The sequence below is a fragment of the Rhincodon typus genome, chromosome 22 (assembly GCF_021869965.1).
Source record: "Rhincodon typus isolate 14 chromosome 22, sRhiTyp1.1, whole genome shotgun sequence".
Lineage (NCBI taxonomy): Eukaryota > Metazoa > Chordata > Chondrichthyes > Orectolobiformes > Rhincodontidae > Rhincodon > Rhincodon typus.
The window spans coordinates 22,794,492-22,815,057 of record NC_063353.1 but is presented as its reverse complement, the minus strand read 5'-3'; the positions used below and the strand labels follow the sequence as shown (position 1 = coordinate 22,815,057).

Genomic DNA, 20,566 nt, shown 5'->3' with positions numbered 1-20,566 from the left:
ATTTATAATTTCTGCCTTAAGGCCAAATATCTCTGTACAAGAAACAAAATTTTAGTGAGAGCTATTATGTGTATTTAAGAATTAAAAGCAGTAGCCAACTACATAGAGATTGTATTCCATCAGAAAAACACATTGCAAAACAGGTGGTGAAATAAGACAACTTGAGCAGAGAAGGGAGAAAAAATTCTGGCAAGAAAAAATACTCTGCCTTCAGCTTAAGGGCTGAAGTATTCAAGTTTGCCCATTTAATCTATAAACTTGAGAAAAACAGTGGACATGGCCTTCATATATTTTGAGTGGTTAACACAGCAGTTAAATTGGCCCATGCAACAATGGACATTGCCATTACATAACACAGAAAAAAGGGACAATTTAAGTTCATGCCAGTTAATACCAGAGGCGTACAAGCAAAAATTCCATACCCTCAAGAAACAGCCTGACCAGACATATATGTATTTGAACAGCTTAAGCAGCTTGCTTTTGATCAAGGTATGGCAATTTAAAATTGAAGTGACTTATGTAAACCTTGATGAGGTGATTCTCCCTTGGGTTCGAAAAAAAACTCGATACCCTTTCCAATTTGGACTCTGAGGAACAGAGGGTTGCATGACCCAGACAGACAGCAATTCTGGTCCCTGACTAAGGGTTAAAGTACATAGAAACTCAGGCCAGCTTGGGCCGGGAATTGGTACGGCTCAGAGCGAGAGATACAGACGTGGTAAATAACCCAAAGACAAGCTGGAGCGAAATGGGAAGCCAGTCAGTGAATGTAGAACTGTTGCTGACAGTTGGCACAAGGGATCTAGATGAGGCACTGTTGAGAAACTGGCCCATGTGTTTCCACTGTAGGAAGTCCGGGCATGCAAGGTTGTTGGTTGGTTTTAGTATCTTACAGAAATGCAAACTCCAGAAGTTGTATCTGTAGCATTAAAGGTAGCTGATGTTTGCTCAGGAATGACTGCTGACCAAGATAGTTGTCAGAAGTATGTCAGTATTTCCCAAGGCAATTCGTATTTACAGACCATAATAGAGGGGAAAGAATATCCGATTTTCCACTTGAAATTAAATGAAATTCCAGCATACTGATGAAAGGGCTCTTGAAGAACTGGCTACAAGGGTTGGTATTTTTACAATACAGTTTAATTCTTTAGTAATGATTACTTCTGGCCGGTGAAGGTAGGATGTGATGGTGTTTTCTGTGATGGTGAATTGTGCATCCAAGCTATTTAATCTGTAACTCCTGCATTTAAAGGAGGAAAAATGATTTTCATACCAAGGCTATGATCAGAGAGTAAGAACTTTACTGGGACAACATCAAATATGATAGTGATTGAGTAACTTGATAACTTTTTGTTTGAGAAGTATTTGATATTTGGGAAAGAAGGGAGAACGCACAAGAAATAGTTTGAATTTTCATATGGATCTGCTATCCACTATTGTAACAATATGAATTTTAACCAGGTAATTTTTCTCTGAATTCTTAATGTCTTTGTCTCCTTCTTCCTTTCCTCCTTTGGAGAAGAAGACTGATGATGAACAAAAAAACAGTATGAAGGAGCAGCTGAAATACTGGCAGAGGCTACGCCACGACTTAGAAAGGGCACGTTTACTGGTTGAACTTATTCGTAAACGTGAAAAACTAAAACGTGAAGAGGTATTGTTTAGTATTTATTCTGATCAGTTTTATAGGATTGTTTCACTTTAAAGGATGCTGTTGATTTTAGTTTTTGTGATTTGATACAACAATAGATGACTTAAATATGTTCAAATGTTGGCAGGTCAAAGTCCAACAGATTGCTATGGAGCTCCAGCTGACACCCTTGACTGTTATGTTACGCTCAGTTTTGGAACAGCTGCAGGAAAAGGACACTGCACATATATTTGCTCAGCCAGTGAGTTTAAAAGAGGTATGAATCTCCTTTGTTTTGATTAGAAAAGTCCACAATTTGTTACAGCCAGAATTACATTATTTCCATTTAAGCAGTCAATATTGCTGTTAATGTGGTTTCTCTCATTATCCTGAATAGCTACATACTTTTCAGATAGTTTGGGAAGCTGACTATCCTACTTTAGGAGTGTTTCCGGATGCTATACATCTTAATATACTGAGTCTCTGTGGCTAAGAAATTTGTCTCAGCACCCATCTCCTCCTGTCAGCAGGAAATAGCCGCCTCCTTACTAATTTTCTTCATGATGATCTTCAGGATGTTCTCTGAAAATTTTGGATCCCTTATCAGCTTCATTCTGGCTATATTTCTTTCACAATCCCAGCTGATTTTATTATTGGACAAGTCCAATCCCAGGCTGAAATCTGATTTTATCGATCACGTTTTTAAAAATTTCAGTGAAGTGGTTTTAAAAGAAACATAAACATGCAGTGTTACAGACTTGGGTTTAACAAAAGCTTTTTATAAAAGAAATAAAATAGGATAAACTAAGTTATTTACCTACTACACAAGTTTAAAAATTTTGAAACACGTGGTAGAATACAATCCTATTAATCCTTAAAGCACTCCTTTACAGTTTCACACCAGAGGGAATTTCCTTCCTTTAGCACTGAATTGCTCTGTAGCTTTAATTCCCTGTTTTGAGAGCCTGATGGCCTCTTTCTGGAGCTTTCACACAAATGAGCTAAAACTTACTTCGCTTCAGATACCCCCTTCAGGGTTTTAACCAAGCCCATCTTGACTGGAACCTTTGGAATATCTCTCTGACTGATTTTAAAACCGAAATACCTGGAAGTTAACAATTAAATCCTGTCAGGTGCACACAATCCATATATCACTTGTTCAAAATTCAAAACCCCAAAATAAATCATAATAACACATAAACAAGTTACACATTTTGCGTCACATTCTCATGAATAGAAACATGCAGTATGAATAAATCTTTAAATTTTGCCACTCTTGCACTCTTCATTCCTAACCACCACAAGCCTCACTGCGTGTACTCATGCACTCTCACTAGCTGTCAAACAAGGTAGTGCTGACAGCTTACCAATCATACAAAATTCAAGTGCAAGCCTGAAAATCATTTGTACTACTTGCCACTATCATTGGGTGGGCATTGGTTCAGCACGTTTTTCACTGTGGCCATTTTGGGTGCAAGTTGAATCTGAATTCTTAATTATATCAATTACTTAAGCAGTCAACAAATTAAAATGTAAATATAATTTTTATCACTTTCTACACAAAGCAAGAGAAAAATAATTCTCTATGAATTAACGTTCTAATATTCAGTGAAAAGAAATAGTCCTTCGCAGCAATTGCAGCTTTAATTGCCATTCCTTATTTATATGTTTGTACCTCCATCTGTAAACATACTGTTTTCATTTGGCATGTAGGCTAGTGAGAATTGCTCACTCAACGGACCCTCACTCAATTTTCTGACCCAAACAAACATCATCAAAACCTTGACTCTGTTCATTCATGCTGGTGATGGAAGAGTAGTATCTACTTCCCACAACATTTACGTTAACGTAGTTGATAGTGTTAACTTTGTTCTTGAGTGCCCATCTGAATTATCTGCGTTCAAGGTAGGAGACTGTTGAGGAGTCCTCCTGGTTCTAATTCTTTTAGAATAACCAGAAATTTCGAGCTTCATGTTTCCTCTGTTTTCTAAAAGCAGTTTTACTTGCTTTTTAAAAAAAAATTTAAGGTCTTTTGCAATTGGTAAGTATTTGTTTTGGGCACATTTTAGACAAGGCCTTCATTAACAAAAGTTTTTTTTTAATATTTTCAGGTTCCAGACTATTTAGATCATATAACACACCCCATGGACTTCTCCACAATGAGAAAAAGGATAGAAGATCATGGTTATAATAATCTGGATGAGTTTGAAGCTGATGTTAACCTTATTGTAGATAATTGTATGAAATATAATGCAAAGGACACAATATTTTACCGAGCAGCTGTACGATTGAGAGATCAGGGAGGTGTCATATTAAGACAGGCTCGTCGTGAAGCTGACCGAATAGGCTATGACTCTGAAACATCAATGCATTTGCCTGAACCACCAAAATGTGAAATCACCAAGCCTTTGACATGGGAAGAAGGTACTTTATTTTCATTACTACTTCTAGGATACATTGATCTACAGTTACAATACATTTTTTATTTGAAGAGCAAAAAAACTTTATCCAACTTTTGTTGAATATGGAACGTACAAAATAGATATAGTTCTGTTTACTTTTTTAAAACCCTTAGGCAAATAGCTCCTGGTTTATGACAGTTAATCCTGTTCCCTGGAAAGTCACAGTTTTTTTTTCCTCCAGCTGCACTATTTCTTTCTCTGGCGGAGAAGTTGTACTTATGCTGATAACAGCTGTGAAGTAGATGTAGCTGCTGAAACACGTGCCCAGTGATGCTAGTGAAAGGCATGGAACAAATTAATGATTGTATCTGCTGTATCTATAATTAATGGAGGCCTAGCCTGACAAGAATTGATTAATTGGAAAGGCAGTATGGTGCTGCTGGTTGGGGAGAGAATCTGGCAGCAAGTGACACATTTTTAAAGTTGCACCTCTCAAAGAGGAACTTCGATCATAACTTTCTAGTAAAACGAAGGTGATGACTGGTTGATAATCTCTCAGATACTGCAACGTGGCATATCACTGTTCCTTCTCATACTGTAGTCCCAATGGCAAAATGTGAAATTATACACTTTGGCTGGAAGCTGAATATTACTTAAATTGGGAAAGACTGTGGAAAGCTGCAGCATAGCGGGATTTTTGGGTTGTCAATGTGAATCCAAGTTCAGCCTGGTAAGGCAAATGTTGGCCGTTATTTCAAAGGGAATAAAGTGTAAAAATAGGGATGTCTTGCAAGAAATAAACAACGCATTAACCAGACCACACGTGGAATACTGTCTGTAGTTTTGGTCCTTTTACGTAAGGAAACATCCTGGTGTTGGAGGCCAGAGAAGGTTTACTAAGTTGATTCTGGGTAAAGGATGATTTCCTTATGAGAAGATGTTGAGTAGTTTGGGACTGTACCCATTGTAATTTAGAAGAATAAAAGGAAATCTTATTAAAACATAATAAGATTCTTAGGGACTTGACAGGACAGATGCAGAGAAGTTGTTCTCCATTGTCAGTGTCCAGGACCAGAGGGTATAATCTCAAAGCAAGGAGTTGTCTATTTAAGACACATGAGAAACTTATTCTCTGGATAGTGAATCTATGGAATTCTTCACCTCAAAGTGTTGTTAAGGCTGTGTTGTTAAGTGTATTCAAGGCTGAGATAGACTTTTTTTAATAGTTAAAGGGATCAAGGGTTAAGGAGGCAAGGCAGGAACGTGGAGTTTAAGCTAATCAGATCAGCCATGATTTAACTGACTGTCAGAGTGAATTTGATGGGCCCAGTGGTCCACTTCTTCCACATCTTGTGGCAGAAAGCTCAACTTTGTATTTAAGTCTTTGGGCAGAGATTATCCTGCCAAGTATGGCTGTTGGTGGGTGGACTTTTAGAGCAAATGCAGCACCACTCTCAAAATTCAATTTAACTGAGAGTTTCTTAGCACAGAGCATGGCCTTAATTTACACACACGCACCTATTTTAACACAGTACCAACTAAAACTGGTATATGTGCAGCAGAAACCCTGGAGGAATGAAAGAGCTCAAATAGCATTTCTTGGTATTTTTCTGAAGTTGCATCACACAACTGGAAAAATAACCAAAAATTTGAGGAACTTGCCTTTCCCTTTTGAAAGGAAGTTGGGAAGTGTTCTTGTTTTTCCAAGCTCTGTTAAATATGAGTGTTTAATCTTGCACAATGGGGTGTTAACAACTGATTTTGTTTTCTTTTGGACATAAAGCTGAAGGTAATAAACGTTTGTTTTTATGAACAAGGCGCAGGAGTATGCTACCATGGCTCCATGAAACTACACGGCCATTTATTAAGATCATGGCTGATCTGATTTAAACCTCCAATTCACATTCCTGCCACTGATGATCTTTCACCTCTTGCTTGCCAAGCATCCAATAATGAAAGTATGTCTTAGGATCTTAGATCCCCTACAGTAGGGAAACAGGCCCTTCAGCCCAACAATTCAATACCGACCCTCAGAGCACCCCCCCCCCCCATAACCCACCTAATCTACACATCCCTAAACGCTATGGGCAATTTAACATGGCCAATCCACCTACCCTGCACATCTTTGGACTGTGGGAGGAAACCGGAGCACCCGTAGGAAACCCACACAGACACTGGGAGAATGTGCAAATTCCACACAGACAGTTGCCCAAGGGTGGAATCGAACCCGGGCCCCTGGCGTCGTGAGGCAGCAGTGCTAACCACTGAGCTACTGTGCCACTGGTTCTATTGGCAGAAGGCTGGCTACCAGTTGATGCAGATTTAAGGGAATTGGTAAAACAAACAAATGCAACAGGAGGTATTTTTTCATATGTACAAGTTACAATCTGGAATGCATGGCCTGAAAGGGTGTCAGAAACAAATGTGACTTCCAAGAAGAAATTGTTTGAAAACCTGAAGGGGAAACATTATAGGACCATAGGCAAGGAACATTGGAGTGAAATTAGTTGGATAACCACACCAAAGTGCAATCTCTGTGCTGTTTTGTTAAACCAATTATTTCAGTAAGCCTGAACTAAAAGTTTTGGTAAACAGTTTCAAGATATGATATGGTAATTTGTACTCTTGTCCTTTATTTTAAATAATTAACAAGTATGCATAATAATTCTGTTTGGGTAGCATCTTGTCTGTATTGAAGGGTTGCTCCCCCCACAGTTAGTTGTAATTAAGAATCATGAAACCCAAATGCTAATGTGTTAATTCACAAAAGCAGAGACATGTTTGTTCTTTGTGTTGTCCTGACAAAAGTAAAAGTCTGTAGAATTATAATCCAAATCCCAGCACAAGAAATCCAAAATTGCCCTATTTGGATAGAACTTTACTGCAATAACAATATGCAGTTTGCGCAGTTATGAAAGGATAAGTTATTAAGATTGATGTATTGATACCAGCCTTCCGCCGAATTCATGGAGTGGAGTTGCTACTTTGGTTGAAATTGAGAAATAATGCTCAGAATCCACATGAAATTACACTAGTTATATTGTAATGTAAGTTTTCAGAAAACTATTTGCATTACCACAAATCTGTAATTTTCCATTGATCACAGAAAGCTGGGAATGTAATAAAACATTTTTTCTACCTCCTCCATTAAAATATACTTCCAGATGTATTTAAGTGTGATAATCTGGTGCAGTTTTGTACCCTGAAATGGATTAATCAGCAGATGTTGATGGTATTAATCAAAATAGTCCAATCCTTCACCTTTTGAAATCCTTTCAAGTGATTTTAAAAAATGAACAATTTAATGATTTCATTGGTGTACATTATACATTTTCTAGTAAATTAAATATTTTGTTGCCTGCAACTGCTACTGCCTGTGCATTGGAGAAAAAAGTGGATGCAATTTTAAAGGGTCTACCAAAGCCAACAGAATCTGAATTTTCTGAGGGGCTGGTGATCTGTTTTGAGGGTGGGACCTAACTTGGACAAGCTGTATATTCAAGGAATTAGGGAAAAATTGCAGACGCCATGAACTTTTGGTTTTTCTGAGCACAGCTCAATTTCAACTGATTCAACTAATTACACAGGAATCTTGGCACAAAATAAAGTAGAAATGCTACCTCATTTTGTGTGTAATGGAGGTTACTGTAACAGTGACTATAAGAAATCTTTTGACTTCAAAATAGTTTGTTAATTGATTATTTGTTTCCTTGTAGTGGATAGATTATTAGTACCTGCAAATAGAGAGCATATGTCATTGGAAGTGCAGCTCAAGGAGTTGCTGGACAAGCTGGACATGACGTGTGCAATGAAATCCTGTGGAGCCAGATGTAGACGTGCCAAGTTATTGCGAAAAGAAATTAATAACATCCGCTTGAAGTTAAGCCAGCAGAAGACTCAGAGTGAACATATGCAGACTGAAAACAGCATAGTTGAAGATGGGTCAAAATCAGAACAAGATGGTGAGTTATATCATGACTATCATTGAATGCATTTAATGCAGTTGCCTTTTAACCCTCATGTTAGGGCAGTGTGATTGTTCAAGCTATCATATGCATAAAGTGAAACATTATTGTATGGGTTGAGAAAGATCACCAATATAACCATTAAAAGAGCTGTTCATAGTTTACCTTATGCAGATGATCTACAGAAAACAATCACGCGAGTACTGATAAAAGTACCCATGAATGCACCAAAATTCAACATCTGCGAGTTAAGTCTTAGTTGCATTTAGGCATTTCAAACCTGAGAGGTAAATTAACCACAGATTTATACCGAATTAAATAACATCAAGCCAGGTTTGCTTGAGTCGCCTTTTCTATAATTATCTTGTGAAGGTATTGTTTTACATATGAATGCTTTTTAACCAAAAAAACCTGATACAGGTTTTGTCTTGTTGAAAAGTAGAGGGAGCTAGTTTTCTTCCCAAATAATACTGTTAAACAACTTGAGCTGTTATTGTAAAGGTTTTGTAAATTATTGTATGTACTGTTTCAGGTGATTCAAAGTCTTCAGTGCCACCTACTCTTGAGCCATCTGATTCTTTGCCTCTTCTGCCGTCTTCAGAAACTCCATCCGAACCACCTACCCTGAAACCAGTAGAACCTAGCATTGACCAGAGTAGATTACACAAAAGAGTAAAGTTTGACAGTGAAGTGAATAGCACTTCTCTACACAATGTGACAATGAATGGACATTCTACAGATGACCTAAGTAACGATGACATCAATAACTCAAAAACTGCTGTAGTTGAATCGTCAGTTGATACCAGTAGGCATACTTCTGTTCTATTCCGAAAACCCCAAAGTGCGAATCCTCAAAAACAAGCAAAAAATACCGACACTCAACCACTTCAAGGGCAGCTGGGAACAAAAACCTTCTTATCTGTGGTAATTCCAAGGCTAGAGACACTGTTACAGCCAAGGAAGAGGTCACATAGCTTGTGTGGTGACTCAGAAGGAGATGGTGAAAAATTGCCTCTCGAAAGACCTGACCTAGGTAAATATCTGGAAGTCTTTTAAGAATTCACGCTATTTGAAAATATCAAATTAGAAATGATATAAAGCTAAGGCAAGAAGCATTTTATGACGTTACACTGTGTGTCTATATATATTATACATATATATATGCCACTCCTACATAAAAAAGTTGTTTATAGGAAAAGCAGCCTTTTGTCCTTGAAAAATATCTCTTAAACCCCCTAAGGATTAGCAGTTTATAGGTTTTGGCCAGTAACATGCAAAGAGTTCAACAAACATTTCTACCTGCTGTCTTTCAAACTGTATCTCTGTCTAATACATATGCAAAATATTGCAGATGCTGGAAATCTGAACTAGAAACACAATGTTGGAATTAGCAGGTCATCCTACATCTGTGGAAATAGAGTAAAAGTTTGAGGTCACTGACCTCTCCTGTTTATCATCAATTTGAACCATCAACTCTTTACTTCTCTCCACTGTTGTTGCTTGCAATTTTTCAGTATTTGTTAAATTCTGTCAATTCCTTCCTGGGGGGAGGGAAAAAACTCATTTTGTTGTCTATGAATTCCATGTATACTGTCTACATCTGCAACATTTTACCTTGTTCTGTATGTTATATATCATGTTTATAAAGTAGACTTGCAGTATGAAATAATTACTGTAAATAACCTCAAAGATGCTGTTTGAAAATTAGTATACACTGAATTTAATATCTAAATTATATATTAATTTTGTAAAATCTGTGCCAGACTGTCCATGCTAGACTGTTGGCATGTTACAGGTCTAGTATGTGTAAGTATGGGGCAATTCCAGTCTCGCTCAGCGACCACGCTAGAACAGAGGCCAGAATCTGTCCTAAATTTCTCTGTCAAATTTCTGCTTTCTGAATTTCTCAAACATCTTTGAATGTTCTTCAAGGTCCAATTTAGTTTTAATGAGCCACCCATATTGTTGCTACATTGTAGTAGTACTTTTACTGACTATACATTAATAGGTCAGCATCAATATTGTGCATATTAATATGGGTTAACTTGAATTCTATTACTTATTTCCCTTCGTCAAGCTCAATAATTTAAAGTTTCTACAACTGTATTTCTTGTTAGTCTGCCCAATTTTCTTGATTTGCCGAACCTTTTTCAGTTGATAATTGGGCACTGCTATTGATTGAATTGATAAATCAATTCATTTGAAGAAATCAAAGCTTTTCAAATCTGAAGTAATCATGTGAATCATGTAACAAATCATGTAAAGAAATTGGAGGGATTGACGTGGGAATAATGGAAATAATTATTGTGCACAAGAACAGAATAAGGTTATTAACAGGAAATCAATCCTGTATGAATCAATAAACATTTTCTAATGTGTCACCTGGAAACCAAATTTTAGATCAATGTTCAAGATTTCTTTATCAAATTAATTTGCCAGATTTCTGGGTCTCTTGGTGATGAATCAAAATTTCAATATAGGGATTGATTGAAAATTTTAAGGTATTGAACTAAATATTTTAATTTCATGCATAATTGCATTTTAATTTTTCTAGCATTATCTAATGGATATGGTAATGAGGAGAAACCAGAAACTCCACAAACCAATGCAACTGATCATCAGCGTCGTCGTTGTGCTTCTGAATCAAGTATTTGCACCAGTGTCAGTGTGGTTTCCAACCATGCAAGGTAAGTATATTACTAGATAAATTAAAAAAACATTTTATACAGTTCATGGATGATAGAAGAATTATTTGTTCAGTGCTGAGGTTTCAGTAAAATGTATTTTATTTGATGTAAGCTAATTTAATCTGTTGTTAAATTGGATATTTCACATTGCATTTATTAATGTTTTTGCTTGTGGGATGGTATAAATTTGTGGGCAAATCTTCCAAAGATTCAGGATTAAAAAACAAATTACACTTTATGCCAGCTCTTGAGCAAATATACCATCAATTGTAACATGGAGGCCTGGAAGGCTGATGTGATGTTCTGTGTAGGACCGAGGGAGTGACGAATTATTTTAATAACTGGAAGAGAAAAGTAAAATAGTAACAATAAAAACAGACGTTTTTGGATTTTAAAAATTGCAACAATTGTCTGAGGAAAATTTAGAACCATTATTGTAGCATCTGGGTTGGGAAAAATCATTTTTTTTTTTTTAAAAAATGACTCAAATACATTTGAAGAATCAATTGACTGGCAATACAAGCAACATGCAGCTCTCCCTGAGTACAGCACTGGGATTATCAGCCTTGATTTTTGCGCTCAAGCCCTGGACTAAGGCTTGAATTCATAGCTTTCAGACTCCAGCAAGAATGCTTAACTGAACTTGTATTGCAATAATTTAAAGTCAAAATGCTGAAGGTCTGAAATAAAAACAGGTCTGGCAGCAGCTATGGAGAGAAACTGTTAAAAATGACTTCTTCAGAACTTGTATTATCTTGAAATTAATCACAATTGTCAATCATGTATTAATTTAAATGTAGGTTTCTTTAAAATTTTGGTGCTCTACTTGTTGACATTCTTTTTCATGTTGACTCCCCAGTTTTAATTATGTTTCATTAGTAGTTACTGATTTCAGAAACAGAAACATTTAAAAAATTACACCTTTTCTCAATATATTATCATTTCAAACTCTAGCATATTTGCAAATTGTCGTTCTCCTTCTCTGTTAGCACAATAAGCCTTCCAAAGTGTGGCAAAGGGAAGCCAGCATTAGCACGAAGAAACCCCTTGGAACACAGAAATGAGTTGATTGCTTGTATTGAAAATGGTAACTTTGCCAAAGCAGCCAGAATTGCAGCAGGTAATGGTCTAGAGCTATGCTAAGACCTTTTTCAAACTCAAAATAATTAAACTGTGATATGATTGTTCATGATTTCATGCATGTGTTCTCTATATTGGTAATATCAGGAAAATGTAAAAATGCTGGTTTGTGTATATATCTCAAAATATTGAATAAATTATTCGTGAATGCTGACTATGGTTAGACTGAAATTACTAAAAGCAAACATGATTGTTTACTAAGTTTTTCAAAGAAGACATTGTTAAGAAATGAATAATGGGTCCTTAAATTAGTTATTAAAAATTGATCGCTGCATTAGTACTTTAACTTTGCTTGGTTTGTTATTGATAACTGCTAATTGAATTGTCATTAATTAGTGTTAAGAAATGAGTACTTGTCACTTAAGATTTTCAGGCATCAAAAATCATTTTTGGTCATGTCTGATCAGCTAGTTTTTTTACTTTTTTGGCCGGACAAATATTACATGGTTTTTGACTGCCTACTGTCTGAAAGTTGACCCATCCTTACAAAATAGATGGTGAAAATCAAAGAATGAAACAAAATAGACACATTTGCGCCCCTCAATGTAGAGTAACGAGTGTCTCCAATTATCTGGATGAGAAAATCAAGTGAGAAGTATTAGTTATTTACAATTAGCAAAGGTGCATGTTGGCCTTTTAATGCAAGCTTGCATTGGATTGAAGCTCAGGAATAGAGAAGTCTTTTACCAGACTTTGGTGAGTCAATACCTTGGAATACTGTCTGCACCTTTGGTCTCCATATTTAAAGAAGGATATACTTGAATTGGGTGCACCAGAGCAAAGGTTCTCTGGATTGATTACTGCGATGAGACAGTTATCTTGTGATGAGAGACTGAGTAATTTGGGCCTATGTTTGCTGGAGTTTTGAAGAATAAGGAGTGATTTCATTAAAATATACTTATGATGGGGCTCATCAGAGTATACGCTAAGCGGTTGTTTCGATTGGCTGGGAATAGGCACAGATTCAGGGTGAGTAGGTGATCATTTAGGACTAAGATCACTCAAACGGCAATAACGTTTAGCAGCATCTATTTGAGGCTGAGATAGACGCACTTCGGTGTCCGAGAATCAAGGGATGTGGAGAGCAGCATTTAAGTGAAGTTGAAGGCAAGATCTGCCATAATTATCATGAATTGTAGAGCAGGCTCTAATTCCCCCATGGTGACTATTTCTTTTGTTTAAACTCTGTTTCTGTAATTTCCTGAGTCTAGTGAAATAATTGGTTTTTACTTAAATGTACCCAGTAGCTAACATATGAACTACTTGGTTCTTTGTCAAACCCCATCTGACAGTTACAGAAGCAATTTTTTGTTGCTAATGAAGGAATACATGTTTTGACTATTGCTGAACTTCCTTTTCCAGAGGTTGGCCAAAATAGTATGTGGACTTCCACAGATTCCAGTTCTGCCTTGGAGCCCTTAAAATTGATTTGGGCGAAGTGTAGTGGTTATCCATCATATCCAGCATTGGTGAGTAAAATCTCATGGTGGAAATTGTGATGAAGGTGTCGAAATAAATCTGAATATTTACTTCAGTATCTCATTATAGTCTTCTATGTAATGGATTCCAATGTATTAAGTCAGAGTGGGGGAATTTAGGTTCATGATAGTTATCTCCCTGTCACAACACCATGCAACTTTATATGTCAGACACAAAAACAGCTTGGAAAGGAGGCTTGCTGAATCGATTTGCACCTCATATTTGATAGTTATGGAACATTAAGGTTTGGCAGTATGTTCTTTGTTCACCCTTTCAGGTGAACACATGTGGTCAATAAAAGCCCTTGGGGTGGGTTGGGGGTGGATGGCGGAACGAAAACATTTTTTAATGCAAAATTCATGCTTTGATACAGTGGTATGAATTTATTGAAGACTTTAAGCTACAAGTATTAGTGGCATGTTATTTAAATAATACATGAGGTAATGATAAACTTGCATTAATCCCAGTCGAAACATTTAGTCTATAATGTATAGTTTAGAATTATACAAATCATATTTAGGAAATCACTGTGTACTAGCGGCCTAAAGAAGATGGTAGTATAATGGTAATGTTACTGGACTTGTAATTCAGAGGCTTGGATTAATGTTTCAGGGTCGCAAGGTCAAGTTCCATTATGTTAATTCAATTAATTAATAAATTTGGAATAAAACACCATGCTCAGTAATTGTGAATCTATCAAGGTATTGTAGAATACAGTAGAATCTGCTTCACCATTGTCTTTTTTTCAAGAATAAGATTGTCTGCTTTCCTTGCCTGATCTAGCACGCACATAGCTCTGTCCAACGGTTTAGCATGCCACTCAGCAAGTGCGATTAGGGATGGGCAGTAAATTTGGCTAGCCAGTGATACTCCTCCTATCCCCAATTTGAGGTTTCTTTTTAATTCAAAAGCTTACATTATTAAATATCAGTTTGTCAAAAGGGCATTAACTGCTGTAGGACTGACTTTCATGGCTTTATAACACAGAAGTTTTACTGTTGCTTTATATATTAAGTTGCTGTTTTAGTGTTCACAAAGATATGTTTTCGCTGACCACATTTTAGGAAGACATTTAGAACTATCGGGCATTCTGAGATATTCAAAGCTAAACAAATCACACAAAAGTGGACTGAATTAGAGGTTCTGTGTAATTTTAAATTGAACTCTGTGAACTGTATATTCATGGAGGTTCAAAAGATTTTCTTTTAGACATTTTGATTTGCTAGCCAAGTGGAGTACATAGTGATGCTGAGAAAACCAACTTCTAAAAATCAGTTCTGAAGTTTCAACGATCAATCTCTGAATTTGCTATCAACGCTTATTATAGTTGCAATGTTGAAAGGACCAGATTTAAACTTTATTTTAAAGCAGTGTTAGATTTTTTGACAATGATAGCATGATCTTCTTCCTGCTTCGGTGCTAGGGTTAAAATTCCATGTGCTTTATCTTTATAAACAAGAAAAACTAGTTGATAAAATGGATTCATTGTATTGAAAACGGTTTTGTATTGTTTCAAAAATTTGGAAAAAGTAACATTTTTGCCTTTTTTAATTAGATAATTGACCCAAAGATGTCTCGAAGTGGTTTTCGCCACAATGGAGTGCCTATACCTGTGCCCCCTCTAGACGTACTTAAAGTGGGAGAGCAAATGCAGCGGAGAGCTGGAGAGAAGCTTTACCTCGTTTTGTTCTTTGACAACAAACGAAGCTGGTAAGTGCACAGTCCTATGGGAATCTTGAATTAAGACTTGAACTTTAGTATTGCCTGTAATATAGATTTATTTTTATTAAATATCAAGGATGAAGTTAAAAGAGCTTGTTTGAATAAGTGTTCATTTTCAGCCATATTAAATGGGTACCACAACATTGTCTCCACAGCTTAACTTCATTCCATCTTTCTCTGTATGAAATGTTTTTGTATTATGAGTAACCATTGTGTAAATTTTTTCACTACTTGAACATGTTCAAACTATAGTAGACTTCTTTGAGTGCTTGTCTTTCAACACAACAATAGTTGTGTTAATTTGAATCAAAGTCCTGGAACTCCATCCTTAAAAGCACTGTGGGTGTACCTTCACTGCATGACCTGCAGCAGTTCAATGAGGAACTGCCACTTTTGAGGGCAATTAGGAAATGAACAATAAGTAGTGGCCTAGCCAGCAATGACCACATCCTATAAGCAACTTTCTTTAAAATCCTCTGATGATATGAAAAGAAAGTGATTGCATTGTGAGACCTCAAAATTATGTAACTCTGTTATTGTTTATTGCTCTGCATATAAATCCACTTTTGAATGCCCTGATCACTCCTTAATTTGCATTTTGATAGTTGATATACTATGCTACTATTTTTAACCTGAAGAAAAACTTTTAAAGGTGTTTAAGCTCCCATTTGCTCATTTTTTTTTTCCTGTAAAGAACTGTCAACTTTGTGCTCACCTTTAACTCAATCAGAAAGCCACATAACACTAGCCAGGCACCTACATGTAGGTCTGAGGTTGTAGTTCTTTAGAAATTAACTGAATTTACATCTCTTTTTCTTCGAACTAACATTCTGTATGAAAATTTGTATTAACAAGTTTCGATCCATTTGAATATTTTTTCTAACCATTGTTACCCTAAGTCATTCAACTGTGACATTATAGCATTACATATCTATTTCTTAACCAACTGAAATGACTTTGTTTTTAAAGAAGTCTCTTTTTCAAATAATGTACAATTACTTTCACAGGCAGTGGCTTCCAAAGTCCAAAGTGGTTCCACTTGGTATTGATGAAACCATAGACAAAATAAAAATGATGGAAGGTCGAACTTCTTCCATTCGGAAATCTGTTCGCATTGCTTTTGATCGTGCAATGCTGCACCGAAGCAGAGTACAAGGTGAACAAACCAGTGACTTTAGTGACATTGATTGAAATTGTTAAGCATGGGACATCAACTCATCTGGCTTAAAGTTTTAAAAACTAAGAAAGCTTTACAGAACCAGTTCTCAGTTCTTAAAGAATGTACTTTCCACTATTGTCTCAATCATTGTTCCAGTAGTTGTGCTTAGAGAAATTATGGCACCTGCTGATTCACTGCCAGCTGTAATTATGTTTTTCATACATCATTATCTTTCTTGTAAACATCCAAACTTTTCACTATAATTTTTTGACAGAAATAACTTGTTCATAGTGTTTATAGGTCACAGGAGAAAACTGTAAATACTTGTACATTACTGCACACCGTAAATTATTCTGTTAGTCAAAATTGGTTCCTATCTGTTTCTGGTACTTTTTTTATATAATCTGAATGTTCTGTAACTTATTAAATAAACAGAAAAAGCTGTTGATGTAACCAAGTGCCATGCAGCAGGTAATTTTGGTGCAAAATATGCTGAAAAAGTTAATGGTCAAAATCAAGGTAACTTTAAATGGTGTGCAATAGAGCAGTAAAATGAGCTTTTGTATTTCTTACCAAACAAAACCTTATTTCTCAAGTTTGTCATATTTTAATTTGGGTTGTGTTTCATAATATTAAAAATCAAGCACATGCTCATTTATTAGTATAAAGTTTCCCTCCAGTATACCTCTATCACTTTGAGTTTTAACCAAATGCTCACCTAAAACAGCAATTTCGAACTGGTGCTAATTATAATGGAAATTTCAACCAAAGCATGTGATCAGACTGTAGGCATCCCCATATTACCCAAAAAGCATACTAGATTTTCCTTTTGTTTCTTTAATCTTCTACATTACACTAGCAAAAACCATGCTATGCTATATCACATCTGCTTATTTTAAAGATGCAAAACAGCATATAGATACTTTACATTCAAATACTTCTCTGTGGATAGGTAATTTAAAGAATGCATCTATGAAAAATCGACAAGTTTTTAATACACTTTCACTTTTTTCCCTGCTCATTTCTGCTGAAGATTTTATCTCGAACTTGCTTCCTTAGTGCAATATTAAATGAATGCCATGCCTTCTGTATCGCTGCTTTAAGTTTAATTCAATTCATGGTGCTGAATAAATCATTTACCAAATTGTAGCATTATCTTTTAAACCGCATTTCAAGTAATAATTCTAAAATACTTTGAGGTGTGTTGAAAGGGAAACTGGTGTGCAGATTTGATATTTATGAAATGCAGCTTTGTTTTAAATTACACACACGAAGTTGGCATTTAAAGCCCAGAATACCTGATTTGCTGGAGTGCTTGTTGTACTAAGTGGTTTTGTAGCCTGTGTATAATTGTATATGAATTCACTTCAAACAAACTTGTAACTTTTTTTTACTTTGGGAGGAGTATTTTAATATTACATTTCTTTTCTGCTGTGATTTAATATGGGACCTGTACACAATTTTTTAAAAAGAATTTGTGCCTGCATTTGTGTTTTTTTAATTTATTGTAGAAAGTGTACAGATTTGCTTTGTAGTAACTTTTATAAGCAGCTGAACTGGTTTGAAACTGAAATTTGTAAAGTGCTTTAACTATAGAACAAATGTTGGTTGACTTCAGGCACATCAGTTTAAAACTGTACTTTGGGAAAGAATAAATGTGATGCAATTGTTTGTTGCATATTCCCTAAATGATAGTTGAATTTTTTTCTGTACTTGGTAGTTGGTTGAGTTATTGTGAAGTATTTGTAAAGTTCTGCCAACAATGGGGAAGATGGATAGCAGGAACATTATTGTCCTGACTTTCTATGATGTTTGTTAATTGATTTTTATATTCATTTTTGATTGATATCTTTGAATATAGAGTAGGACAGGCTAACAAGTGTTGTTTTTTTAATTTTATGATTTAAAAATAAAAATGCATTTAGATTTTGTGAACCATAAGATAATCCCTAGTGACTAGAAGTAAATTAATGTTTGGCTGACTATTTTAGGACTTGCTAAATTAAGGCCACAAGCTGAAACCATTGTCACTATGTTGCTTAATCTTAAGAATTTGCTAACCTGAAGTAGTTAATGGTATTGCCTATCATGGTGATCAGTGTCTGAACAATCAGACCAACATCTGTTGTTACTAGTTATAGGTTATGAAGGTGTCTTGATAACTTCAGTTACAGTGTCATTTTCTTGAGGTAAGTCAACTATGTTTCTCATTCTGGTTTGTTTTCTAATGTCTCATGCCAAAAGAGGCTGTATCTGAGTATCAGTAGGATTCGGTCCTGCTTTAATACCCTTTTACTCAGCTGCTAAATAGGCCTCGACACTTACTGCTAGGTTTACACCAAGAAAACTTATCTGATGAAGTGCTGAAGGAAGTTAACGTGTTGAACTAACATTCTATGGGACAGCAGAGAAATTTAGTGACGGGTTTACAGGATAACAGTCAGATTCAGACTGAAAGCTGTACAAAAGTACCGAGGGAGTTTGATATGTAATTGATTTATGTACTGTAACAGCTGAATGGTAGTTTTGCTAATTCTGGTTTGATATATTCCTGGTGGTTCTGAACAAGTGATATTTGACCACATAGCATTTTATTACAACACTGGTCATGCTTAAGATTAATTGGCCCACCATGCTTATTTTGAAATCCCTCTGTGGCCTATCGCATTAACCTTCCCCTGCTCTCCACCTTTCATCTCTGCATGGTGTCAGTTGTGGCCTTCCAAGGTTTTAAACACTCATTCAGCGGTAGCTGTACCTTCAACTCTATCAACCAGGTTTTCCCAAAGTGTGAGTCATACCTCCCAGTGGGGTCACAAATCAAAATTTTGGGGTTGCAAGCTGACGTGGCAGTGGTTGCGATGGAACCCTAACCAAGTGTTTTATAAATCAAGGAGTATGAAATAGAAATAGGATAACTGAGTTTTACATAAATGCTAGCTTATACTACAAAGAGAAATGCCATGTTAAACGCCACTTGCAGGGGAGAGAAAATAGTTTAGATAACTTGTATTCTAGATTTTTGTAAATAACTTGGAGCAAATAAATTAAGTAAAACCAATCCTAGCCTAATTCAATAGTTAGATCCCAGCAATGCATTTCCACTTGCTGAATCATCCAGAAGAAATATCAGAGATGCCCATAGTAACACAATAACAAAACTGTTCCAATTTAGAAGATCTGTACTCAGTCAATTGTCTGTACTAGCTCTCTAATTGAGCAATGGCATGGTATCATTCCCTTGGCTTCTTCCCATAAATCTGCACCTTCTTGCTTTTCAGGCATCGTGATAGCTTCTAATGTTCTTGGTGCAGGTTTCTAAGATGTAGTGGCCATGAATCCAAAGGACTTGGATATTGACCAAATGGAACCCTTTCCTATTAATTCTGCTGCATTATGATATGGCACACTCAATGTGATGTGTGTAAAGTCTATAGTGCATTGCACTTTAGCAAAGCCAGTTATGCTGGCAAAGCCTTACTGCCCAGGTTGTAGCGGTGGCCTCATCGTGGGGGAAAGAGATAAAGTGATGTGATCTTGCACAAATTTGCTTTGGTAGTAACCTTGACACACTTGTGGTTTTTAGGATTAAGAAATCCACACAGGTTTCCCAATAGATCCTTGGAAGGAGCTGATTGTATAAATATTATGTGCTGCTGTCACTTTGGTTACCAAGATAGGATGGCCATCCCTTTAGGGCACAAGTCTTGCTCCAAGAGGTCCTTCTTTTGTGGTAGCACTGAGCTTTGCTCATCTGTTTTTCGAAGAAAAAGACATTGCAGATAATACACTCTGGGCTTTGTTTTGAAGTCACCTATGATCACCATTTCTTCGCATGATCATAACAATTTAATCATAGCCAAGTCATGGTCAGGATTGCTTGAGCTAGGATTTCTACTGTACTTTGCTCAAAGCATGAGTTTCACATGCAGATTAATGTAATGGCAGATATGTATCAGTTCAAATCAATGAATGCCTGAATAGTGGAATTTCCCTTTGAAGGGCCTCACATTGCTCACAAGTGGACTCCACTCTGCAGATTGTACTGGCAGCTATTCTGTGTTGCTCAATTCAGATTTGGTGTAAGATGGAAGGCTTACCCGGTCATATTCAAGAGAAAGAGTTGCAGACTGCCATCCTTATATCTGGAGCTGCCCCCCTTCACAGCCCTTGTCCCCGACTGTGTTTCATTTCTACTTTCCCTGGCATAACGTGCTGTCACCAGTAAAGTCCATTGATGTTGACAGCTCAAGGAACAACTTGAAAGACAGCCCGGAGTGAGCCCCTGACAACAAGGTGCAGGGCTGGATGAACACAGCAGGCCAAGCAGCATCATAGGAGCAGAGAGGCTGACATTTCAGGCCTAGACCCTTCATCAGAAA

General features: G+C 36.4%; 1 protein-coding gene across 5 annotated transcripts in view; it reads left to right on the top strand.

The window, feature by feature from the left end:
• Positions 1-17,873, top strand: part of brd1a (bromodomain containing 1a) — a 32,497-nt gene extending 14,624 nt beyond the window's left edge. For 4 of the 5 annotated variants that reach the window (XM_020514910.2, XM_020514916.2, XM_048610016.1 and 1 more), the window contains 10 exons: positions 1,520-1,654; positions 1,779-1,907; positions 3,742-4,054; positions 7,749-7,994; positions 8,530-9,030; positions 10,552-10,684; positions 11,674-11,804; positions 13,187-13,293; positions 14,859-15,013; positions 16,033-17,873. In XM_020514910.2, the coding sequence (XP_020370499.2) occupies positions 1,520-1,654; positions 1,779-1,907; positions 3,742-4,054; positions 7,749-7,994; positions 8,530-9,030; positions 10,552-10,684; positions 11,674-11,804; positions 13,187-13,293; positions 14,859-15,013; positions 16,033-16,216 (2,034 nt within the window). In that variant the 3' untranslated portion in view covers positions 16,217-17,873. The remainder of the gene's footprint in view (positions 1-1,519; positions 1,655-1,778; positions 1,908-3,741; positions 4,055-7,748; positions 7,995-8,529; positions 9,031-10,551; positions 10,685-11,673; positions 11,805-13,186; positions 13,294-14,858; positions 15,014-16,032) is intronic. The other variant, XM_048610018.1, reaches the window with a different exon arrangement.
• The last annotated feature ends 2,693 nt before the right edge of the window (positions 17,874-20,566 follow it).